We start from the raw sequence: 18,693 nt of genomic DNA on the forward strand, positions 1-18,693 counted from the left end.
GGCGCCTGGGTGGCTCAGTTGATTAAGTGTCTGACTGGCTCAGGTCATGATCCTGTGGTTCATGAATTCGAGCCCCGCGTTGGACTCTGTGCTGACAGCTCAGAGTCTGGAGCCCGTTTTGGATTCTGTGTCTCCCTTGCTCTCTGCCCCTCCTCCACTCACCCTCTGTCTCTCTCTCCTTCAAAAATAAACATAAAAGAGGGGCGCCTGGGTGGCGCAGTCGGTTAAGCGTCCGACTTCAGCCAGGTCACGATCTCGCGGTCCGTGAGTTCGAGCCCCGCGTCGGGCTCTGGGCTGATGGCTCAGAGCCTGGAGCCTGTTTCCGATTCTGTGTCTCCCTCTCTCTCTGCCCCTCCCCCGTTCATGCTCTGTCTCTCTCTGTCCCAAAAATAAATAAACGTTGAAAAAAAAAATTAAAAAAAAAATAAACATAAAAGAAAGAAAAGAAAGAAAAGAAAGAAAAGAAAGAAAGAAAGAAAGAAAGAAAAATGCACTGGTAAGAGGGTAACAAGTATCCCTAAGAAGTTCACTGGTGGTTCCTTCCTAGTTCCATTGTGATTTTTCCCATCAGTGGATTAGGGATGCCCAGTGACAATCACTGTTTAGTGAGTTTCTCAACCACATAGCAGTTCCAGTTCTGGCTTGTGATATCATCCACTGAGTTTTTCTGCTGCCCCACAGGCCAGTTTCTGCTAACTCGCTCTAGCCCACCAGTGCTCACTAGCAAATTTCTCTTAGCCACCTAGTAGGATCCACCTTGACCACACCCTCTAGTGAGTTTCTCTGCCACTCAGTGGGGCAGCTTCCTGTGGACCAGTAAAAGGCTGGCAGCACCTGCCAGTGAGTTTCTATAATGCTCAGCAGATTGTTTACAAAGAGGAGCTCTAGCTGACCAGCACCCTCCAATGAGTTTCACAGCTACTGCCTACAGACCAGCTAAGACCAGCACCATCTTTATTATTGGCCAGCTGAATGTACCTGTGGTAGCTACAACCTCCTCAAAAAGGTCTGAATCTCAGAATAAGGGTTGGGTAGTCCTATTCTAAGTGCTTAGTTTCTTTCTTGTTTATTCTTTCTCACTCTTAAAAATAATAGTAATTTCTACATTTGCCATTTCTATATTCCTTAGCATCCAATTTCCCCTTTCTAATGGTTAACCAACTTTTACTAGTTGATAATTTTAATGGCATTATTGAGATATAATTCACATACTATAAAATTTACCCACTTAAAATTATATGATTCAGTGGGTTTTATACATTCAGACCTGTGCAACCATTACCACAATCTGTTTAGAACACTGTCACATCAAAAAGAAATTCCAGGGGCACCTGGGTGGCACAGTTGGTTTGGCGTCCAACTCTTGATTTCAGCTCAGCTAATGATCACAGGGTCCTGGCATCAAACCCCATGTCAGGCTCTGTGCTGAGGGTAGAGCTTGCTTGGGATTCTCTCTCTCTCTCCCTGCCCCTCTCGCACTTGCTCTAAAAACAAAACAAAACCAAACAGAAAACCAAACCTCTATACCCATAAGCAGACACTCTCCATTCTCCATCAATCCCCATCATAATTCACTTCTAAGCTATTATGTCTCTATAAACTTGCATACTCTTAACATTTCATAGGAATGGAATCATACCATATGCGTGCCCTTTGTGACTGGCTTCTTTCATGTAGCATGTTTTCAAGGTTCATCCATGCTATAGTAGGTACCAGTACTCCATTTCTTTTTATCTCTAAATAATATATAATACAGATATACCATATTTTGTTTTTCATTCATCAGTTGAGTACATTTGAGCTGTTTTCCACTTTTTGGCTGTTATGGATTATACCACTCTAAACACTTACGTACAAGTTTTTGAGTGAATGTTTTCATTTCTTTTGGGTTTATATCTAGAAATGGAATTGCTATGTCATGTGGTAATGATATTTAACAGTTTCAGGAATGCCCAACTATTTTCCAAAGCACCATTTTAAATTCTGACCAACAATGTATGAGAGTTTCAGTTTTACCACATTCTCACCAGTACTTGTTATTGTCTTTTTGATTATTCCCATTTTAAAGAGTGTGAAGTTCTATCTCACTGTGGTTTTGATTTACATTTCCCTAATGACTAAAAAGGTTAAGCATATATTCATGTGGTTATTAGTTATTTGTGTATCTTCTTTGAAGAAATATCTATTCAAATCCTTTGACCATTTTTAAGTGAGTTGTCTTTTTATTGAATCACAATCATTTTAATATATTTTGGGTACATTTCCCATATTAGATATGTGATTTGAAAATATTTTCTTCCATTCTATGAGTTTTCTTTTCACTTTCTTGAGTTCTTTGAAACCCAGTTTTTTCATTTTAATGAATTCCAATTTATCTACTTTGATTGCTGTGTTCTTGGTGTCTTATTTAAGAAACTATAACCTAAGGTCACAGAGATTTACAGCTACGTTTCTAATTATTTTTATAGTTTTATCTCTAACATGTAGTGATCCATTTTGAGTTTATGTATGATACAAGGTAGGTTTACAAATGCATTCTTTTGCACATGGATATCCAGTTGCCCCAGGAACATTTGTTAAAAGACTATTCTTCCCACACTGAAATGCGTTGGCTTTCTTGTCAAAAATCAATTGACCGTAAATATATGGGTTTATTTCTGGACTCTCAATTCTATTTCATTGACCTGTATGGTTATTATGTCAGTACTAAACGGTCTTGATTACAGTAGTTTTGTAGAAGTTTTGAAATGGGAAAATAAGTTTTCCAACTTTATTCTTCTCGTCACAATTGTTTTAGCTATTGGTTATTCTGAATGCCCTGCATTTTCACATGAATTTTAGAATCAGTTTGTCAATTTCTGTAAAGAATGGCAGCTGGAATTCTGACAGGGATTGCATTGAATCTGTGGATCAATTTGGGGAATCTTCCCATCTTAACAATATTAAATCTTCCAATTCATGAACATAGGATGTCTCTACATTTATATAGGTCTTCTTTAATTTCTTTCAACAATGACTTATAGTTTCAGGGTAAAAGTCTTGCAATTCTTTTGCCAAATCTATTTTTATTCCTTTAGATGACACTATAAATGGGATCTTTTTTCCTCAGTTTCGCTTAGGATTGTTCATTGCTAACATATGGAAGTAGAATTGATTCTTCTATAGATCTTGTATTCTGCACCCTTGCTTAGCTCATGAATTGATTACAAAAATTTTAGTGGATTCCTTAGGATTTCTCACATACAAGATCATGTCATTTAAAATTACAGATATTTTTAATATCTTCCTCTCCTATCTGGATGTTTTTTCTTTCATTTGCCTAATTGCCCTGACTAGAACAACCAGTATTATGTGTAATAGAAACTGCAAGAGTGCACATCTTTTCTTCTTCCTGATCTTAAGGGGAAAGTTTTCAGTCTTTCACCTTTAAATGTGACGTTAGCAGTGGCCTTGAAGATACAAGTCCCATTCCTGGCAATAGACAGAACAGAACAGATGTCAGTCACAAAGAATTGTAATCATTTGTTTCGGCTAGTCTGGTGGCTTCCTGGAAGACTGGTTCTGTCTGACTTGAAGCTTGCCTGGAGCTAAAGCCGCTACCTAGGGGCAAAGTTGAAACATTAACAGGCCAATGTTTTGGTTACTGCTGCCTGAGGTGATAGATAACATTTGAGGCAATCAACAGACTGATCAAAAAAGCTAGGGAGGACAGCTGGGAAATGAGATGTCCTTAAGGGCTTCGTAAAGTTACCACATATTCCTAGGAATCTAGAAGACAAACATGCATGGTCAGGGCTGTGTGTGTGCTAACCAAAGCCCTGAGAAGCCCCAAAACTGTCATCTCTGACTAACCTGGAGGCTCTATCAAAGTAGTGGAGGCTAAGGCAGAGTTGAAAACTGTCTGGCTGAGTGTTGGAGATGCACCACAAAAACACAGTCCCTGGCAAACATTCTGGGTGCTTTTCCATTCTGTGTGTTTAAGGAAATCTCTGTCCAATCGTTAGCTGACCATTAAGCTAACATAACAGATACTTCAGTGGCCACACATGACAAAGAATACAGACTTTACAAAATTAGTTCAGAAAAGTTACTAGATAAACAACTACAACAAGCAGCAATAAAAACAAACCCTGGGACGGAGGAGGGGATGGACAATCTGATTTTCAGAGTTGCCACATTATAATATTTTAAGTGTTCTGTTTTCAAAAAAAAGTACAAGGTTATGCAAAGAAAAAAATATGGCCCATACACAGGGGAAAAAGCAATCAACAGAAATCCTGAGAAAGCCCAGGCATTGGATTTTCTAAGCAAAGACTTTAATGAAACCATGTTTAAAGAACAAAAGGAAAGTAAATATGTTTCAACCAAATAGAGAGTATGAATAGACAGAAGTTGTGAAACGAACTTTTTTTTTTTTTTAAATTTTTTTTTTTTCAACGTTTATTTATTTTTGGGACAGAGAGAGACAGAGCATGAACGGGGGAGGGGCAGAGAGAGAGGGAGACACAGAACCGGAAACAGGCTCCAGGCTCTGAGCCATCAGCCCAGAGCCCGACGCGGGGCTCGAACTCACGGACCGCAAGATCGTGACCTGGCTGAAGTCGGATGCCTAACCGACTGCGCCACCCAGGCGCCCCATGAAACGAACTTTTAATTCTAGAACTTTTCCATTGTAGAGTTGAAAAGTATAACTGAAATGAAAATGTCACTTGAGGGGCTCAGCAACAAATTTAGGCAGGCAGAAGACAGAATCTATAAACTTAAAGATAAATCAGTTGACACTGTCCAGTTTGAAGAACAGAAAAAAAAAAGAAGAAAAATGAAAGCCTAAGAAACGGAGTCAACAAGCATGATGCATATACATAATGTGAGTCTCAGGAGGAGAGAAGAAAAAGAAAGCATCGAAAAGAATATTTGAAGAAAACTCCCCAAATCTGTTGAAAAATATTGATCTACAAATCCATGAAGCTCCAGGGACTCCAAGTTCTCAAAGATATGTATACCCAGACATACTATAATCAAACTACTTTAAAAAAAACAAGGGAGAATCTTGAAAGCAGCAAGAGAGAAGTGACTCATCACATATAAGGTCCTCAATAAGATTAACAGCTGACTTCTCTAAAGAAACCATGGAGGCCAGAAGCAGTAAAATGACATAGTCAAGGTGCTGAATGGAAAAAGACTGTAAACCAGTTCCATGGTCAGCAAAACTATCCTTCAAAAGGCAAGCAAAAAATTAAGACATTCCCAAATAAACATTACTAGCAGACGTGTCCTACACAAAAATACCAAAGGGAGTCCTTCAGGCTGAAAGGACACCAGATAGTAATTCAAATCCATACAAAGACATGCAGAACTGATCATGGTAATTATAAAAGACAGCAAATGCATTTTTTAACTTTTTTCCTCTCAATTTAGAAGTAAAATGCATACAGCAATAATTGATGGGCACCGAACTTATAAAGATATAATTTGTGACAATAATAGCATGAGGGGAGGAATGATGTATAACAAAGTTTTTATTACTGAAATTGATACCAGCCAAACTAGATGAAATAGATCAGCTCATAACCTCTTCTAATAAAAATTCTATACATTTTAAAGTTCCTGATTTCTTTTTGTTTGTTTAAGAATATTTAAGAAGACTGCCTAAACAAAGTTCACGGTATTTACTTCCATGAGTTTTCTAGTTTTTGCTTTCATTTTGGTTTATGATTTAACTTTTGTGTATGTAGTATGAGGAGGACTGTTTTTCTTCATTCTTTTTTCCATCTGTGCTTCAGATTTCATAATCTCTCCCCATCTATCTTCAGATTTGTGCATTCTTCTGACAGCTCAAATCTGTTGAGCCCCGCTAGGAAAAGTCTCACTTTGGCTATTGAACTTCTCAACTTCAGAATTTTCTTTGAGTTTTTATTTTCTATCTTTTTATTTCCATTTTCTATTTGATGAGTCACTGTCAGCATTTCTTTTAGTTCTTTAAACTTGGTTTCCTTTAGGTCTTTGAACATATTTATAATTGCTGCTTAACACTTACACTACATCTGGTATCCCTCAAAGGAAGTTTCTATTGATTGCTTTTTCCCATGTCACACTTTCCTGCTTCTTTGAATGTCTCATAATGTTGTGTTGAAAATAGGACATTTTAGGTAACATATTGTAGGTTCTCTGCATAGTAGTTCTCCTCCTCACTCCCGGCTTAGTTTTGTTTAGTGACTTGGCTGGACTAATTCATGAAGTTTATATCCCTTCACAGTGTGCAGCCTCTGATGTTACTGCCCAACTTGTTTCTCTCTCATTTTTATCTTTAAGCCTGACTTCCTACGGGTTGCTTCTGAGTCAGCATCATTTTATAACCAGCCACTAATTAATGAGGTTATGCTTAAGCCCCCTGAATTAGGGAGATTTACCCCCATCACCACTGGATCCGTGTGGGGCTTGGAGTCTGCTTTGACTGTCTAGGGAGTTGACAAGTTTTGCCCTACATTCTGTCATCTGGACTTGTAGCCCAGATGTTCCCTGTCTGGTCGCTTCTATGTGGTGCAGGCTTGAACATAAACACATTATTTCTGATCACAAGGGATGTCTGTAGTTTTATCCATTCTCTTTGTCTCTCTCCCTGATCTTGTCTTTACGCTTTCTGGCTGGTGTTTATTGGTATTACCTGCAATGGTTAGCCTCCATTTATTGCTAGCTGCTTGTTCTATTGTTTTAAATTTTTTATATGATTTGTTTTACATTAGCAGTTTATACCTGCTCTGCTCCAGTCTGTTCCAGGTAAAGTTAGGCCCCTGGTAATGTCAAGTGTGTTGTCAAGTCTTTGAAGCTCACTCAAACCCTCCCCTGAACAGAACCCCTGTGCCTTTGTGCTATGGAGCATGTTGGGGTGGGGGTGGGGGTGGGGCAGAGTATGGGAAACTGGCTCTTTGTTCAACGTCTCCTAGTTCTTCCCTGCAAAGTAGCTGTGCCAGGAGCTAGAGAAGGACATGGGTGACAATCGTCTATCACCTCTCAGTATGGACCTTCTATAGCCCAGAACCAGGGAGGATGGAATTTGCTAATGTTCATCAGGGGCTGAGTGTGCACAGAATAATAGCTCTTCTGCCCCCCAGAAAGCTAGAAGAGATAGAAGCTGCCGTTTAGATGCCCAGCCCACCAGAGCAGATCTCTTGCAACACAGCTGTGTGCAAAAGGGGGACTTGCACCTAAGAGCGGCTCCTGCCCTGATTCTCCTTACGCTGCAGGATTTGAGGGTGGTACAGTGGGCCCCACCAACTGCCACCTCCCACTTGATATGAGCCTTCTGTGGGACACCTGTGTGGAAAATGGGATCTACCAAACAGCGGTATATTTCATCTTATACCCAGAGACATTGTGTATCTCCCAGTTAGGTTTTGTGGATTTTCCTTAGGCAGCTTCACACAACTTTTAAATTTATTATTTTGTGGCTCTTACTATAAATGGGTCTTCTTTTATTTTTTCACAATTGATTACTATTAAGTGTTCAGAAAAGCTAATTTTCAGTGTACTCCTTTGGATTTTCAAAATATTGAAATGAAGTTATTTGTAAATAGTATTTTGGTCTCCAAGTTTTTCATTTTGCTTTCCTGTCTTTTTACATTAGCAGTAACTTATGAAGTAATTGATGATAACCGGCACCTTAACTGAAAGAAGCAGTTTCAGTCACAAACTGAACATTACCTTCACTTTTGGTTAAAGGACTCTGAAGTATTAAGGAAGAATTCTAAAAAAGCAAAAATGACTTTACTAGGAATGAGCATTTTTATGTTAAGTACATTCTTGGCATTGACTAAAAATCATGATATTTGAAATTGATGTACATATTAACATTCTTCCTACACTATTTACTCAAACGTTTACAATGTCACAATAATGATATGTACTTTTCAAAGAAAGAAGATTGTTACGTTGGGGGCACTTACTAACAGCAGCTCAAAAGACGGAACTAAAAACAAATAATTCAAAGAAGACTTGGTCAAACACCTCTTCCAAGATATTGGCTACTTCTCAACTGTACAATTAAGAACATACTGAAACCAATGAACACTAAAGTCAACCATGCTGATCCTATTTCAACTCTGCATTATAGGGAAATTTTTCTGCTAATTCTTAACTAGCTAATTAGCAGAACTAGCTAATTCTTTCTACATTCTTAACTAACAACAAATAATGCCCTGAAAATTCCCCCAGCAAGTTTCAACCAGATAAGATCCCGAATGGAGTCAAGGCACTTTGCTGAAAATAAGAATGCTAGCAAATTGCTGAAGTAAGGAACAGAGCCAATACCCCAACAGAAATGGTTCATATCCCAAGCTAAAAAAGCAGATGTCAATGGTGGGGGGGGGGGGGGGGGGGGCGGGGAAGACAATGGAAAAAAGATCAGTAAATTAGCTATATGGAATTAATATTGTTTTCACCTCACCTCCATTCTCCCCCCACCCAAGAACTCATTACTTTTCTTAACAGCTATTTCAAATCACTTAAAGAACTAGTATTTCTCACCTAACCTGAACATAAATTCTCACAACTGTTTGATCTCATTTTTAAACCCTCCATAAGTTACATGACCCTTTGCACACAGATGGCCCATCCATTTCAACCACTAATCCTTTTCATTATTTACATTCCCTTCACTTTTAAACACATCTATGTTGGTAACTTTATATGCATACTTTAGTTTTTATACTTTGTAACTTTTATACAGCTGGTGTACATCACAAAAAAACTGCACCAAATTTGTTACTAACTTTAAAAATCCCACTCTAAGGGCAGACCTTTGAGAGAACTAAAACAAGGGTTAGTGAATGGTTTGGTAGGCCAAATTCAGCTCATGGCTCATTTAGGAAGTTATGACAGAGACTAAATGGCCTACAAAGCCTAAATTATTTACTAGCTTAACTTACCCTTTACTTATAAACTTTGCTGACCCCTTAACAAAACCACAATTTTTCATTAAAAAAAAAATATGTGTTATATATATATATATATATATATATATATATATGTATATATATCACATTTATATATAGGTATATACATATATATATCACATATATATATATCACATTTCAATACACTGAGTGCTTAGTAAGATGAAAGGTAAACTCTTTGAAAGTTAAACTATTTTTTCAATCGAATGCAAATAGGTCCATTTCCTTGGAGATGGACAACTAGGGAAAAATGAAACAAATTCCTGACCAAGAAGTTGGATTGCAAAAATAAAACCCTTCCAGTGTAGTCACAACCTCAAATTAGTGGCTATTCCTATTTTAGAGAACAATCTTTAGTTCAGTTTCAGCTAGGAGAAAAGAAAGGATGGTGGGTTTTGATTTTGGATTTTCCACTCCACAAGAGAGAGGTTCCAAGGAAGTTTGCCTTCTTCAGAATAACCTAACAAATCAGAAAAGGGGCTAACTAGAGTATCTGGGGCATGAAGCTTTTTAAAATGGCTTTTAAAACTTTAAGGCAAAAAGTATGCATCACAACATTAGATTTTTACCAGCATGGCTATTCTGAAATGTGTTTTTATAATCCTGCAAACATTGGCATGATAGTTGCTGCTCTCTCTTCTCTATTCATGGAAGGCAATGAGTTATAATACATCTACCCAGAACAGCAGAGCATTTCAATTCTATTGCTGTTAGGGTACTAAAGAGCATAAGCCTCTCTATGATTTTCCTCATCAGCATAACTATAGTAACTTTATGGTGTTAAGTGTTTGTTCTCAAACAAAGTTCCATCTATGATTTTGGGGGGGCAAATCCACACTTTATTTGACACAGTTCCCTAGCATAAAAGGAAACAAACTTTTTTGAAATAGAAGTATTTCCCTTTAGAATAAAATTCCCATTTGACTTCAGTACAGTAAAAAAAATTACTGTGTAAACACAAACTTAAGATAAATTTAATTGAAGAAAATTTTCATTACAGAAATTAACAATGCTTATCATTCTTTAAACACCATATACGTTATTAATATATACTGTATATTTCCAATCAACTCCATTCTTAGGCTCAATTTAAGAAACACAATTATAACAGGTTTTATACAAAAAATACTTCACTAGGAAAGTAGACAAACTGCACAAAAAAAGTACATGTATAATGTGCATAGCAAGATAGCTTGAAGCATCTATGTATGGCTTTCTTTAAAATAAAACTTTTGGGGGAATGGGCCCATTTGGGACCTACTGTTACAGTTGACATATGTAAACTGTTTCACATCTTTTAGGCACTTGCTAACAATAGTGTTCAATCCCTGAAAAATGAATTTACCCAAAAAAAAAAAAAATTCTACATCTAAAATAAAAACCAAGAAAAGGACATGGGTAAAGTCTTACATATTCCTTTTAAATTAAACAACCAGTTTTATTAGTGCATGCACAGAACTAAACTGAAGGAAAATAAACTTTTTATGTCAAAAATTTTCTGTGCAAAATTTACATAACAAACTGAAAGGTACAAAAATATGTACAGGTTTAAATTCTTTCTTATATACAGAAAAGAAGCCCTGAAGTTTTCAGTCAATGAAAATGTTGTAACACTTGTAGTAACAATATAACAAAAATTATACAGTAATTTGTAATACAAGGACTCCGTTATCCAATGATCCAACAAAATTTGATCCAAACTTACACGGTGAAGTTTCAGTCAATGATTCTGTCGTTGTCATGAAAATATCCATTTTAAAACCCTACCTGCTAGGTATGTCCCCTAGGAATCTGTCCTGAAATTTTATGCACTGTCACTGAATCCACTATTAATGCTTCTTTATTTCAACTGCCAACAAACAGTAAAGAATCTGCTTTGGGCTGTCAATCATACTGAAAAGGTGCTAACAAAAATGGTTTGTCCCAGAGAGTACATGTTTAGACACCTAACAGTAATTAAACAGCAAAAATCTGATTTGCTTTGCTAATCTTGTTTCAAAATATGGTTTCTGGAGAATAATTTTTTATTTTCAAGAAAAGCCATTCCCTTGGAAGTGCGTCTATGGTCCACTTTTTAAATGCATGGCAACCAAGTAAAAAATGGGCCATTTGGTTTAAGAGGGACAAACAATTTAAATCAAATAAGCATAGTTCTGTGCAAGAGAATCACTGGAGATTATCATCAAATTCAGAAAAATGTTCAAGTTCCTTCACTAGACTTCAAACTAGACCCAGAGAGTTTAATTCTTCTTTTGAGGCTTCTCATCTACTACAGTGCTTGACACAGCCATTTAGAAAAAGAAAATCACCTTGGGAGGGTATTCCAATCCTTGATGTGGGACACAGCGTAAGAGAAAAAAGATGTACTTGTCAAAAACTCTCTTCAAGCATCAAGAGGTATAACTGTACTTAGTTACTCTAAGGAACCTAATACCCTTCAAAACAGCTCTATCAAGCAGATGTAAAGTTAAATTCTTTACTCAAGCTCTCTTAGTGTATCTTCACAAATGATGAGGAACTCCTTCAGCTCCATGGTGAAAGAGCTCTCTCCATCTTCAGAGGAGCTACACTTATCAGATTCCTAAGGCTGGTGGAAGAAGAGAGGGAATGCAGTTGTCAGCCGTTACCCTCTACTAAGAGTCCCTAAATAACTAAACTGGGAAAACTGTTTTATCAAAATTTTCTTTAGCCCTAACTTCCCAACAACACACTTAAAAAAAACTAAATCAAGGTACATCTGTGCTGTGATTAGTTTCTTTCAAAGCTTATGTGTCCAGTGACAGCATTTGCAACTATCACACATAAAACTTTTCTAGTCTCCCATGGAAATACAGCCTACTTTCCGATGTTCAATTTTAGGTATATACTGAAGTAGACAATTACCTTAAGGTAATTCAACCCACTGTTTTCTTCTAAGACCCTTTTACTTCTCTGTTCCTTGGTAACTACAGTAAATTATTCTAATATATTCCAATCACGAGTAGCTTCCATTAAATGTCTCTGCCCATGACCAGCCCAAGCATCCTGATTGTCAAATACTCTACCACAAAACCAACAGTTAAATTTAGCTTTTGGAACATTTTCAGAGGTAGTTTTCACGATCTGATAATTGTTTTTGCTCATCTTTTTGAGTGTTAATTTTAGCACAAATCTTTCTTTCACAGAACTAACAGGTTTAAATGTTTTATGCCTCTTGGAAAAATCATCATAAATTGTTTGTGAAGCATTACCACAAACCGGTTTCAGTAAAGCATCGATAGTTCTTTTTGACAATGAAACCTTAAGTACACGTCCATTAAATTTAGCAATAGTTTTCATTACACTTACTACTTCTGGGGCATCTGCATCAGGATGATTCAAAACTACAACTGGCTGGTTTCTCCTAGGACATTTCACAAGCTGTGTGGAACTAAATGGGAAAAGCCGCAAAGTTCTGACTGCATCTTTTGAAAGCCTCGGTCTGCTAAATCCAAACGATTCACGGACAGCTTCAGGTTTTGCCTTTTCTTTACACTTTCTATGTAATGTTGCCTTTTTTCTTGGAGGTTCTTGGTAACTCTCCCTACACTTTCGTTTACAGTTCCTGTTTCTAGGTACAAAGGCAGTTTCAGAATCTTTACTTCTTACATGAGTTTTTATTCTTGGAAAATTTTTTTTGGAAGTCTTTTTTCTATCGAAGCTTCTCTCAATTGTACAATTTGTTTTACACCTTAACACCCTGGTATCTGAACGGTCAGTGAAACACACTGGTTCCTCAGAAGATTCTGGGCATGTCGCAGTAGAAGTTATCACAATTTCATTTGCTGGCATCATATCATCTAGTAAGAAGGGTAAGGCATCTCTAGAAGATTCTGGCTCTCTCTGCTCTCCTCCTGTAGTCTGATTAGATGGTACTTTGTCTTTCTGCAATGAGGATGCAGAGTTGTTTACAGACAGATTGTTAGCAGCAGTCACATTTAAAACAGGGTTAAAAATTTTCAGCAATATTTTTTGTGGTGTTCCTTCAGGTTTCTTTGGCTGTATGTTTTGATAATACGTACTATTTTGGACTAATTTAGGCTTAAGCAGCTCAGTCTTATTTGGCATCACACACTTTAAAAAAACAGCTTGTTTGCCATCAGGCAAGAGGGTATAAAGAGGTGGTTTGGGAAAAATCTCATTCTGCTGTTTTACTGATTCCAAAATATTCAACTTGGTGCCCTGGTGCTCAGAAGCTACATTAGGAGTAGGAACAGCTTTCACTGAAGAACTTGCTGACGTTTTAATAATGTACGGGCCTTTTAACGGCAGAGTATTTTCGGAACTACTTTTCATGCTCAAGCAACTGCCAATGCTGGAACATAGTGCAGGTGTCAGACAATTACTGTTTGGTTCCACCTTTAAAAAAGGTGTTCTGCAAGGCTCCTTAGCTGTAGTTCCACAAGCTTGAGCACTCTCAGTTTTGACAGTGGAAACACCTTCAAGTTTCCCATGATTAAATGTTAAAATCATCCCGGGTTTCTTGTTTAAAAGAAGAGAAGCAGGTACACCTTGTGTGTTAACCAATGGAAGTGGTCTTCCTGAAACAACATGTAATCCAGGCTTGTTAGCAATGTGCAGTGGTACAAAAAAGCCTTTTGGAGTCTGAACAAATATAGCTTTTTTTGGTTCTGAATTTAGAAGTGGACTCTGCCTATATAAAGAACCTAAATTTTGTGTAGTGGCTCGCAGTTTATCTTTTACGAGCTGCTGTGTTATTATTGCATCTGACTGAGTCTTAAGTAATGTGCCAATACCTGAAATTCTAGGTGCCTTTTCTGAATCTCTCACATCTTGTGATATTGACAGATTTTGTTTTTCTTTTCCACTACACTTTAAATTCAGATCATTTATAGGCACATTAATCCCTATACCACCAGATGGAATTGGGAAGACACCTTGTACTTTGAAGTCTTTTGAAGATTCAACTATTTTGCCTTCTCCCTCAGGTTTCTGAAAGGACTGGTCACAATGAAGTGGCAGGCCTTTATCTGGAGTCTTACTAGAGTCCTGTTTTACATCAGATTTTGTTTTTAACCCATCCTGAAGTAACTGGTTTACTTCAGGGGGCAAAAATTCTGATGCCTGTTGGCTGTGGAGAGAGAAAACAGATGTGATTCTAGGCATCATAGGTGACTCAACATTAGAAATGTCATCCCACTTAGATTTTTCAGTCACATTCTCTAAATTTTGATTTTCATTAGTGTAGAAGTTCTGTCCGTCAATGTTTTGTCCTTTTTCTAACACACATTGTTCTTCAATTTCAGCTTGCATTTTTAAAGTTCCATCTTTAGTATTTAACAGGCTAAGAGATGCTAACATGCTATCTGGATTTGAGCTCTCCTTTCGCACCAAAGATAAAACCGATTCACTTATTGGTTGTTGAACAACTGTTTTGCTTGATGAGGGTTCTTTTTCAGACACCGCTGTTCCTGAAAACCTACGACGTTTATTAGAATTATTTACTTTTGAGTAATTATGAAAGGGTAATGATCCGTGGTTGGAAGATTCAACAGGTAACTCAGAGCTGACATAATTAATGCAATAGTTATGCATATCTCCGCTGTTGTATGCATTTTGTTTGGTAGCAGAGTTGACTTTATCTGGACTTCTAATGGCAGCACCTGGTATCTCAGGGTGACTCTGAGGAATGTAACTTCCCCATAAGTCAATATTATCTTTTGTTTCAACTTTTGTGGCCAAATTCACTGATGCTGTAACCAATCCTGATGCTGACAAAGACGACACGCTTTTTTCATCATCCACTGTTTGAAGCATATTACCCGTTTGAGATAGCAAAGCCATTTCTTTTTCTGATAGGACTTTCCCTGAAAGTAGAGGAGATGAGCACGAAAATGGAGTAGTTGCTTTCATGTAAACGGTGTCACTTAACTCAGTTGTTACTCCTGCTAAAAATCCAGTAGTGTCCAGTGTCTGGGGCTGCAAATTGCCAGTACCATCCTTTGCAGCACCTGGCTGTGAGCCTGGTGAATATAAATTCTGTTTACTGGTAGGCAACAATTTTATTACAATATGTTGTTTTCCATCCACCATCTTAAAACCCATAAAATCAGCACTGTAGTTAGCAGGAATTGTTATTCTATTATTTTTCACCATCAACACTGTAGGTCCTTGTACAGCAGTCTTCAAGAAACCTAGAGTCGAATGTGATCCCTCTTCAGCTCTATTATATTGCCCAGTGGACAGAAGAGTTGGCTTTTCTGACCCTAACTCAGCAGGTTTATCGTTATTCTCACAGTGTGGTCTTTCGTCCTTTTCTTCATTTAAATGTTCTTGAACAAGATGGCTCTGGTCTTCAGATTTAGCCTGTGTTTTGTTCAGTTTTTTTAGCACTTGAGTGTTTTTTTCTATACTTCGGTCGCTTCCATTGTTGATCTTCTTGCGTTTCCAGAATGTCTTCCTTGATGCATCTATTCTGTATCTTTTCAGTATCAGCTTAAGTCCTGAAGTCTTTGTCATCCTTTTTTCATATTTGTCTTTTTCCAGTTTCTCTTTCGCATATAAGTGTTCTTTGTGCAAAGTTATAACATGTCTTACGAGGTGCTCTCTCTTAGTGGCACCATAGCTACAATATTGACAAGTGAAGGGAAATGTACCAGAATGAATGTGAAGGTGCTTCTGAAGCTCTCCTTTGGTAAAACATATATGATGGCATTTACCACATTTATAATGGATTTCATTATGTCTATGAATGTGCTGAACAAATGTGCCAACATCCTGGGTGGAGAATTTGCACTTTTCACATTGAAAATTACCATTTACACAATGTGTGGATGTAAAATGCTTTGTCAAGTCTAATAAAGTATACACATTCTCATTGTTACAAATGTCACATTTTACTAAAGTGCTTCTGTGTGTCCGTCTGTGTTGTTTAAATATCTGGAAGTCATTTGCTGAAAAACTGCACATTTCACAAGGATATGAAGGTAATTCACCACGGTGCCACATCTGAAAGTGTTTCTGTAAATCATTTGGGCTATATCGAGTGCTATCTCGGCATTTTAAACAGTTGAAATTGAGTATTTTTGCCGACATTTTTAAACCCTCTTCTTCAACTCTCTCAGACTTCTGGAGCAGCATACACTCCTCTACACAGCTTACAGTCTTTATACTGATAGATTTTCTTGCAGTCTGTGGTTGACGCTGAAATAACTTTCTGTATTTGTCAACTTCATGTTTCAAAAAGACTTCATTTGGAATATTTATCTTCGGCAAATCGATTTTCACATTTTTTAGTTCATAATGAAAACGACTTTCTGAAATTTTTGGCCTAAGCACTGATCTAATAGTATCAACTATCTCATTTTTCACATCATAATCTTTTTTTAAAATAGTTTGTTTTTCATCAAAAAATAACTGTTTCTGTTCAGATGGCATGATTTAACAAAAAAACCCAATTTCTTTTTTCTCTAAAAACTGAAGTTACTTGTAACTTAAACAGGAAACAATACTGTTGCAAGACATCTTCAAAATACGAGGATTTTTCCCACATTAACTCACCTGAAATCAAACAAAGAATTGAATTTTCATCACGTAAGCATCAGTAATTTTCATGAATTTTAAAGTTCATTTTGATACAAAATGCCAATGTTGATCAAACACATAAAAAGAGATAGAAAAGACTGTGGAGTACTTCAAGGACAGCTTACCAAGAGGTAAGAGTTGGAAGCAGAGATGGCGCTAATCAGGAAGTCAGCAGCTACAAGCTCTACCTGCAGCCACTCTCTGGGACACCAGGCAGGCTTCGACTTCTCTGCACCTCGGTTCTGTCATCTAAAGAAAACCACAAGTGGATAAGCACCCTTAAGCTCTAAGATTGCTATATGAAATTGATATTACAATCTTTAAACAGGATTTGAAAAATCTTAATGAGAGCCATAAAAATTTCAGTTCCAATTACACACATGTACTAGTAACTTTCTCCCTTCCTTAGCTGACCCTATAGCTATTACCCTCTGAGAAATTCAACAGACTTCCCTCCAGATTTTCTACTTCCTTAGTGCCTCAGGGATAACTTATGTTTAAAATAAGTTTCACTTATCCAACAACAACAAAAAGATATTATGTGCTCTTTCAAGTTATCACTACTAAATGGTGTAAAAAAAAAGAGAGAGAGAGAGAGAGAGAGAAAAAAATGAGAAGGAATAACACATTTTGCTGGGGTACGATTAAGTCCACCTACTACCTTTTTGGTTCCTGACCATCTTGGCTCTTTGTCCCTAGAACCCAGGTACATGGCAGCAAGGAAAGCCCCTGGCATAGGAGAAGGCACCCATTACTACCTGCCTCCATTAATTCCAACACTTACTGGTTTGTGTTACTCTAGACAAGTCTCAATCTCTGTCTTCGTTTCTTCATCTATAAAGTGAAAAAGAAAAATTAGCACTTCCCCTTTCACAGGGTTGTTGTAAAGATTAAATAAGAAAATATATGTAACGGTATCCTGTAAAGTGCTATATAAATTGTAGCTATCACTACTGTGATGACCACGGAATGACACATTATGAGTCAAACTGCAAAGGAATAAAAAATAGTAAAATAGTAAGATGTGATAATACATCGGTGAGATTGAAATCTGAATACTGAAGGTTCCGCAGAATAGCAAAATGTGTACTGGAAAAATTGTCTTCTCTTACTTTTGTGATCTTAAATATATATTGTGAGTAACAGAAAACTAGATAAACTAAAGAAAATAAAGTGTAAATCACATTGAGCTTCACCCATAATGTCTATTCAAAGGTCTCAGGTTTAAATTTCAATTAATCTAGGGGCACCTGGCTGATTTAGTTGGAAGAGCATGCAACTCTTGATCTCGAAGTTGTGAGTTCAAGCCTCACACTGGGCAGAGAGATCAAATAAATAAAAACTTTAAAAATGTTTTCAATTAATCTAAGTAACAAGAAACATTACTATTTCAGAAGTCCTTTATTAAGAAACCATAGATAAAAGTTACATCACATTACATATTAAGAGACTCTTAATATTTCTCACACTTAGTAATTTTGGTTGGGTCTAAAAAACACATTCTTTAGTAGTCTCAAATATATAAATACTAAACTGATAATTCATTAGTAGGGTACCAGTCTACTGAATTTTTTTTTAATAGTGAAAAATCAGAATTTCACTATTCAGTGCTACACACCATCCTCTGACTCATATCATTTCCTCAGAGTTAATCTGCCGTGGGTGGTAGGACACTCGGGAACTGCACAAAATACGGAACGCTTCACGAATCTGCGTGTCATCCTTGCGCAGGGGCCATGCTGATCTTCTCTGTATTGTTCTAACTTTAGTATAAGTGCTGCCAAAGCACACACTGGTTTCCTAAATGTTTTTACAGACTGTGTCTAACTCAGTAAATTATTAAAATTTTTACTAAAAATTTACTATATTATTTAAAGCTAAATGTAAAAACTTTTCCTTCGAAAGTAAGAAAAACTAACAAATGGCCAGAAGAAAGTTCACGACACCTGGTGGATACTCCACACCAACTGAGAAGATTCCCTGCAGACTGTCACATTCTCAACGGTGACCAGCATCATAATCACCTATGGAGTTTTCCCCATACCAGAATCTAAGGGTGAGATTCAAACATGTGAAACTTTTAAGAACACCTATAATGGTTCTTCCCCATTTGCCTAAATATCATATTATGGTCACTCTGGACCATCCATACTCAAGCCTTTCTATTATACATGTAATC

General features: G+C 37.1%; 1 protein-coding gene and 1 non-coding gene across 5 annotated transcripts in view; both read right to left on the minus strand.

Annotated features, from left to right (window-relative positions):
* Positions 1 to 9,903: 9,903 nt before the first annotated feature.
* The window catches only part of ZNF518A (zinc finger protein 518A), a 28,558-nt gene continuing 19,768 nt past the window's right edge, over positions 9,904 to 18,693 (minus strand). For all 4 annotated transcript variants that reach the window (XM_030334393.1, XM_030334394.1, XM_030334396.2 and 1 more), the window contains 3 exons: positions 17,299 to 17,348; positions 16,640 to 16,763; positions 9,904 to 16,490 (listed from right to left, as the gene is read on the minus strand). In XM_030334393.1, coding sequence (XP_030190253.1) covers positions 11,907 to 16,367 — 4,461 coding nt within the window. In that variant the 5' untranslated portion in view covers positions 16,368 to 16,490; positions 16,640 to 16,763; positions 17,299 to 17,348 and the 3' untranslated portion in view covers positions 9,904 to 11,906. The remainder of the gene's footprint in view (positions 16,491 to 16,639; positions 16,764 to 17,298; positions 17,349 to 18,693) is intronic.
* On the minus strand, positions 18,201 to 18,303 carry LOC115527809. Its single transcript, XR_003973046.1, has one exon. It is a non-coding gene; the product is annotated as a U6 spliceosomal RNA (small nuclear RNA).

Source organism: Lynx canadensis, chromosome D2, assembly GCF_007474595.2.
Source record: "Lynx canadensis isolate LIC74 chromosome D2, mLynCan4.pri.v2, whole genome shotgun sequence".
NCBI lineage: Eukaryota > Metazoa > Chordata > Mammalia > Carnivora > Felidae > Lynx > Lynx canadensis.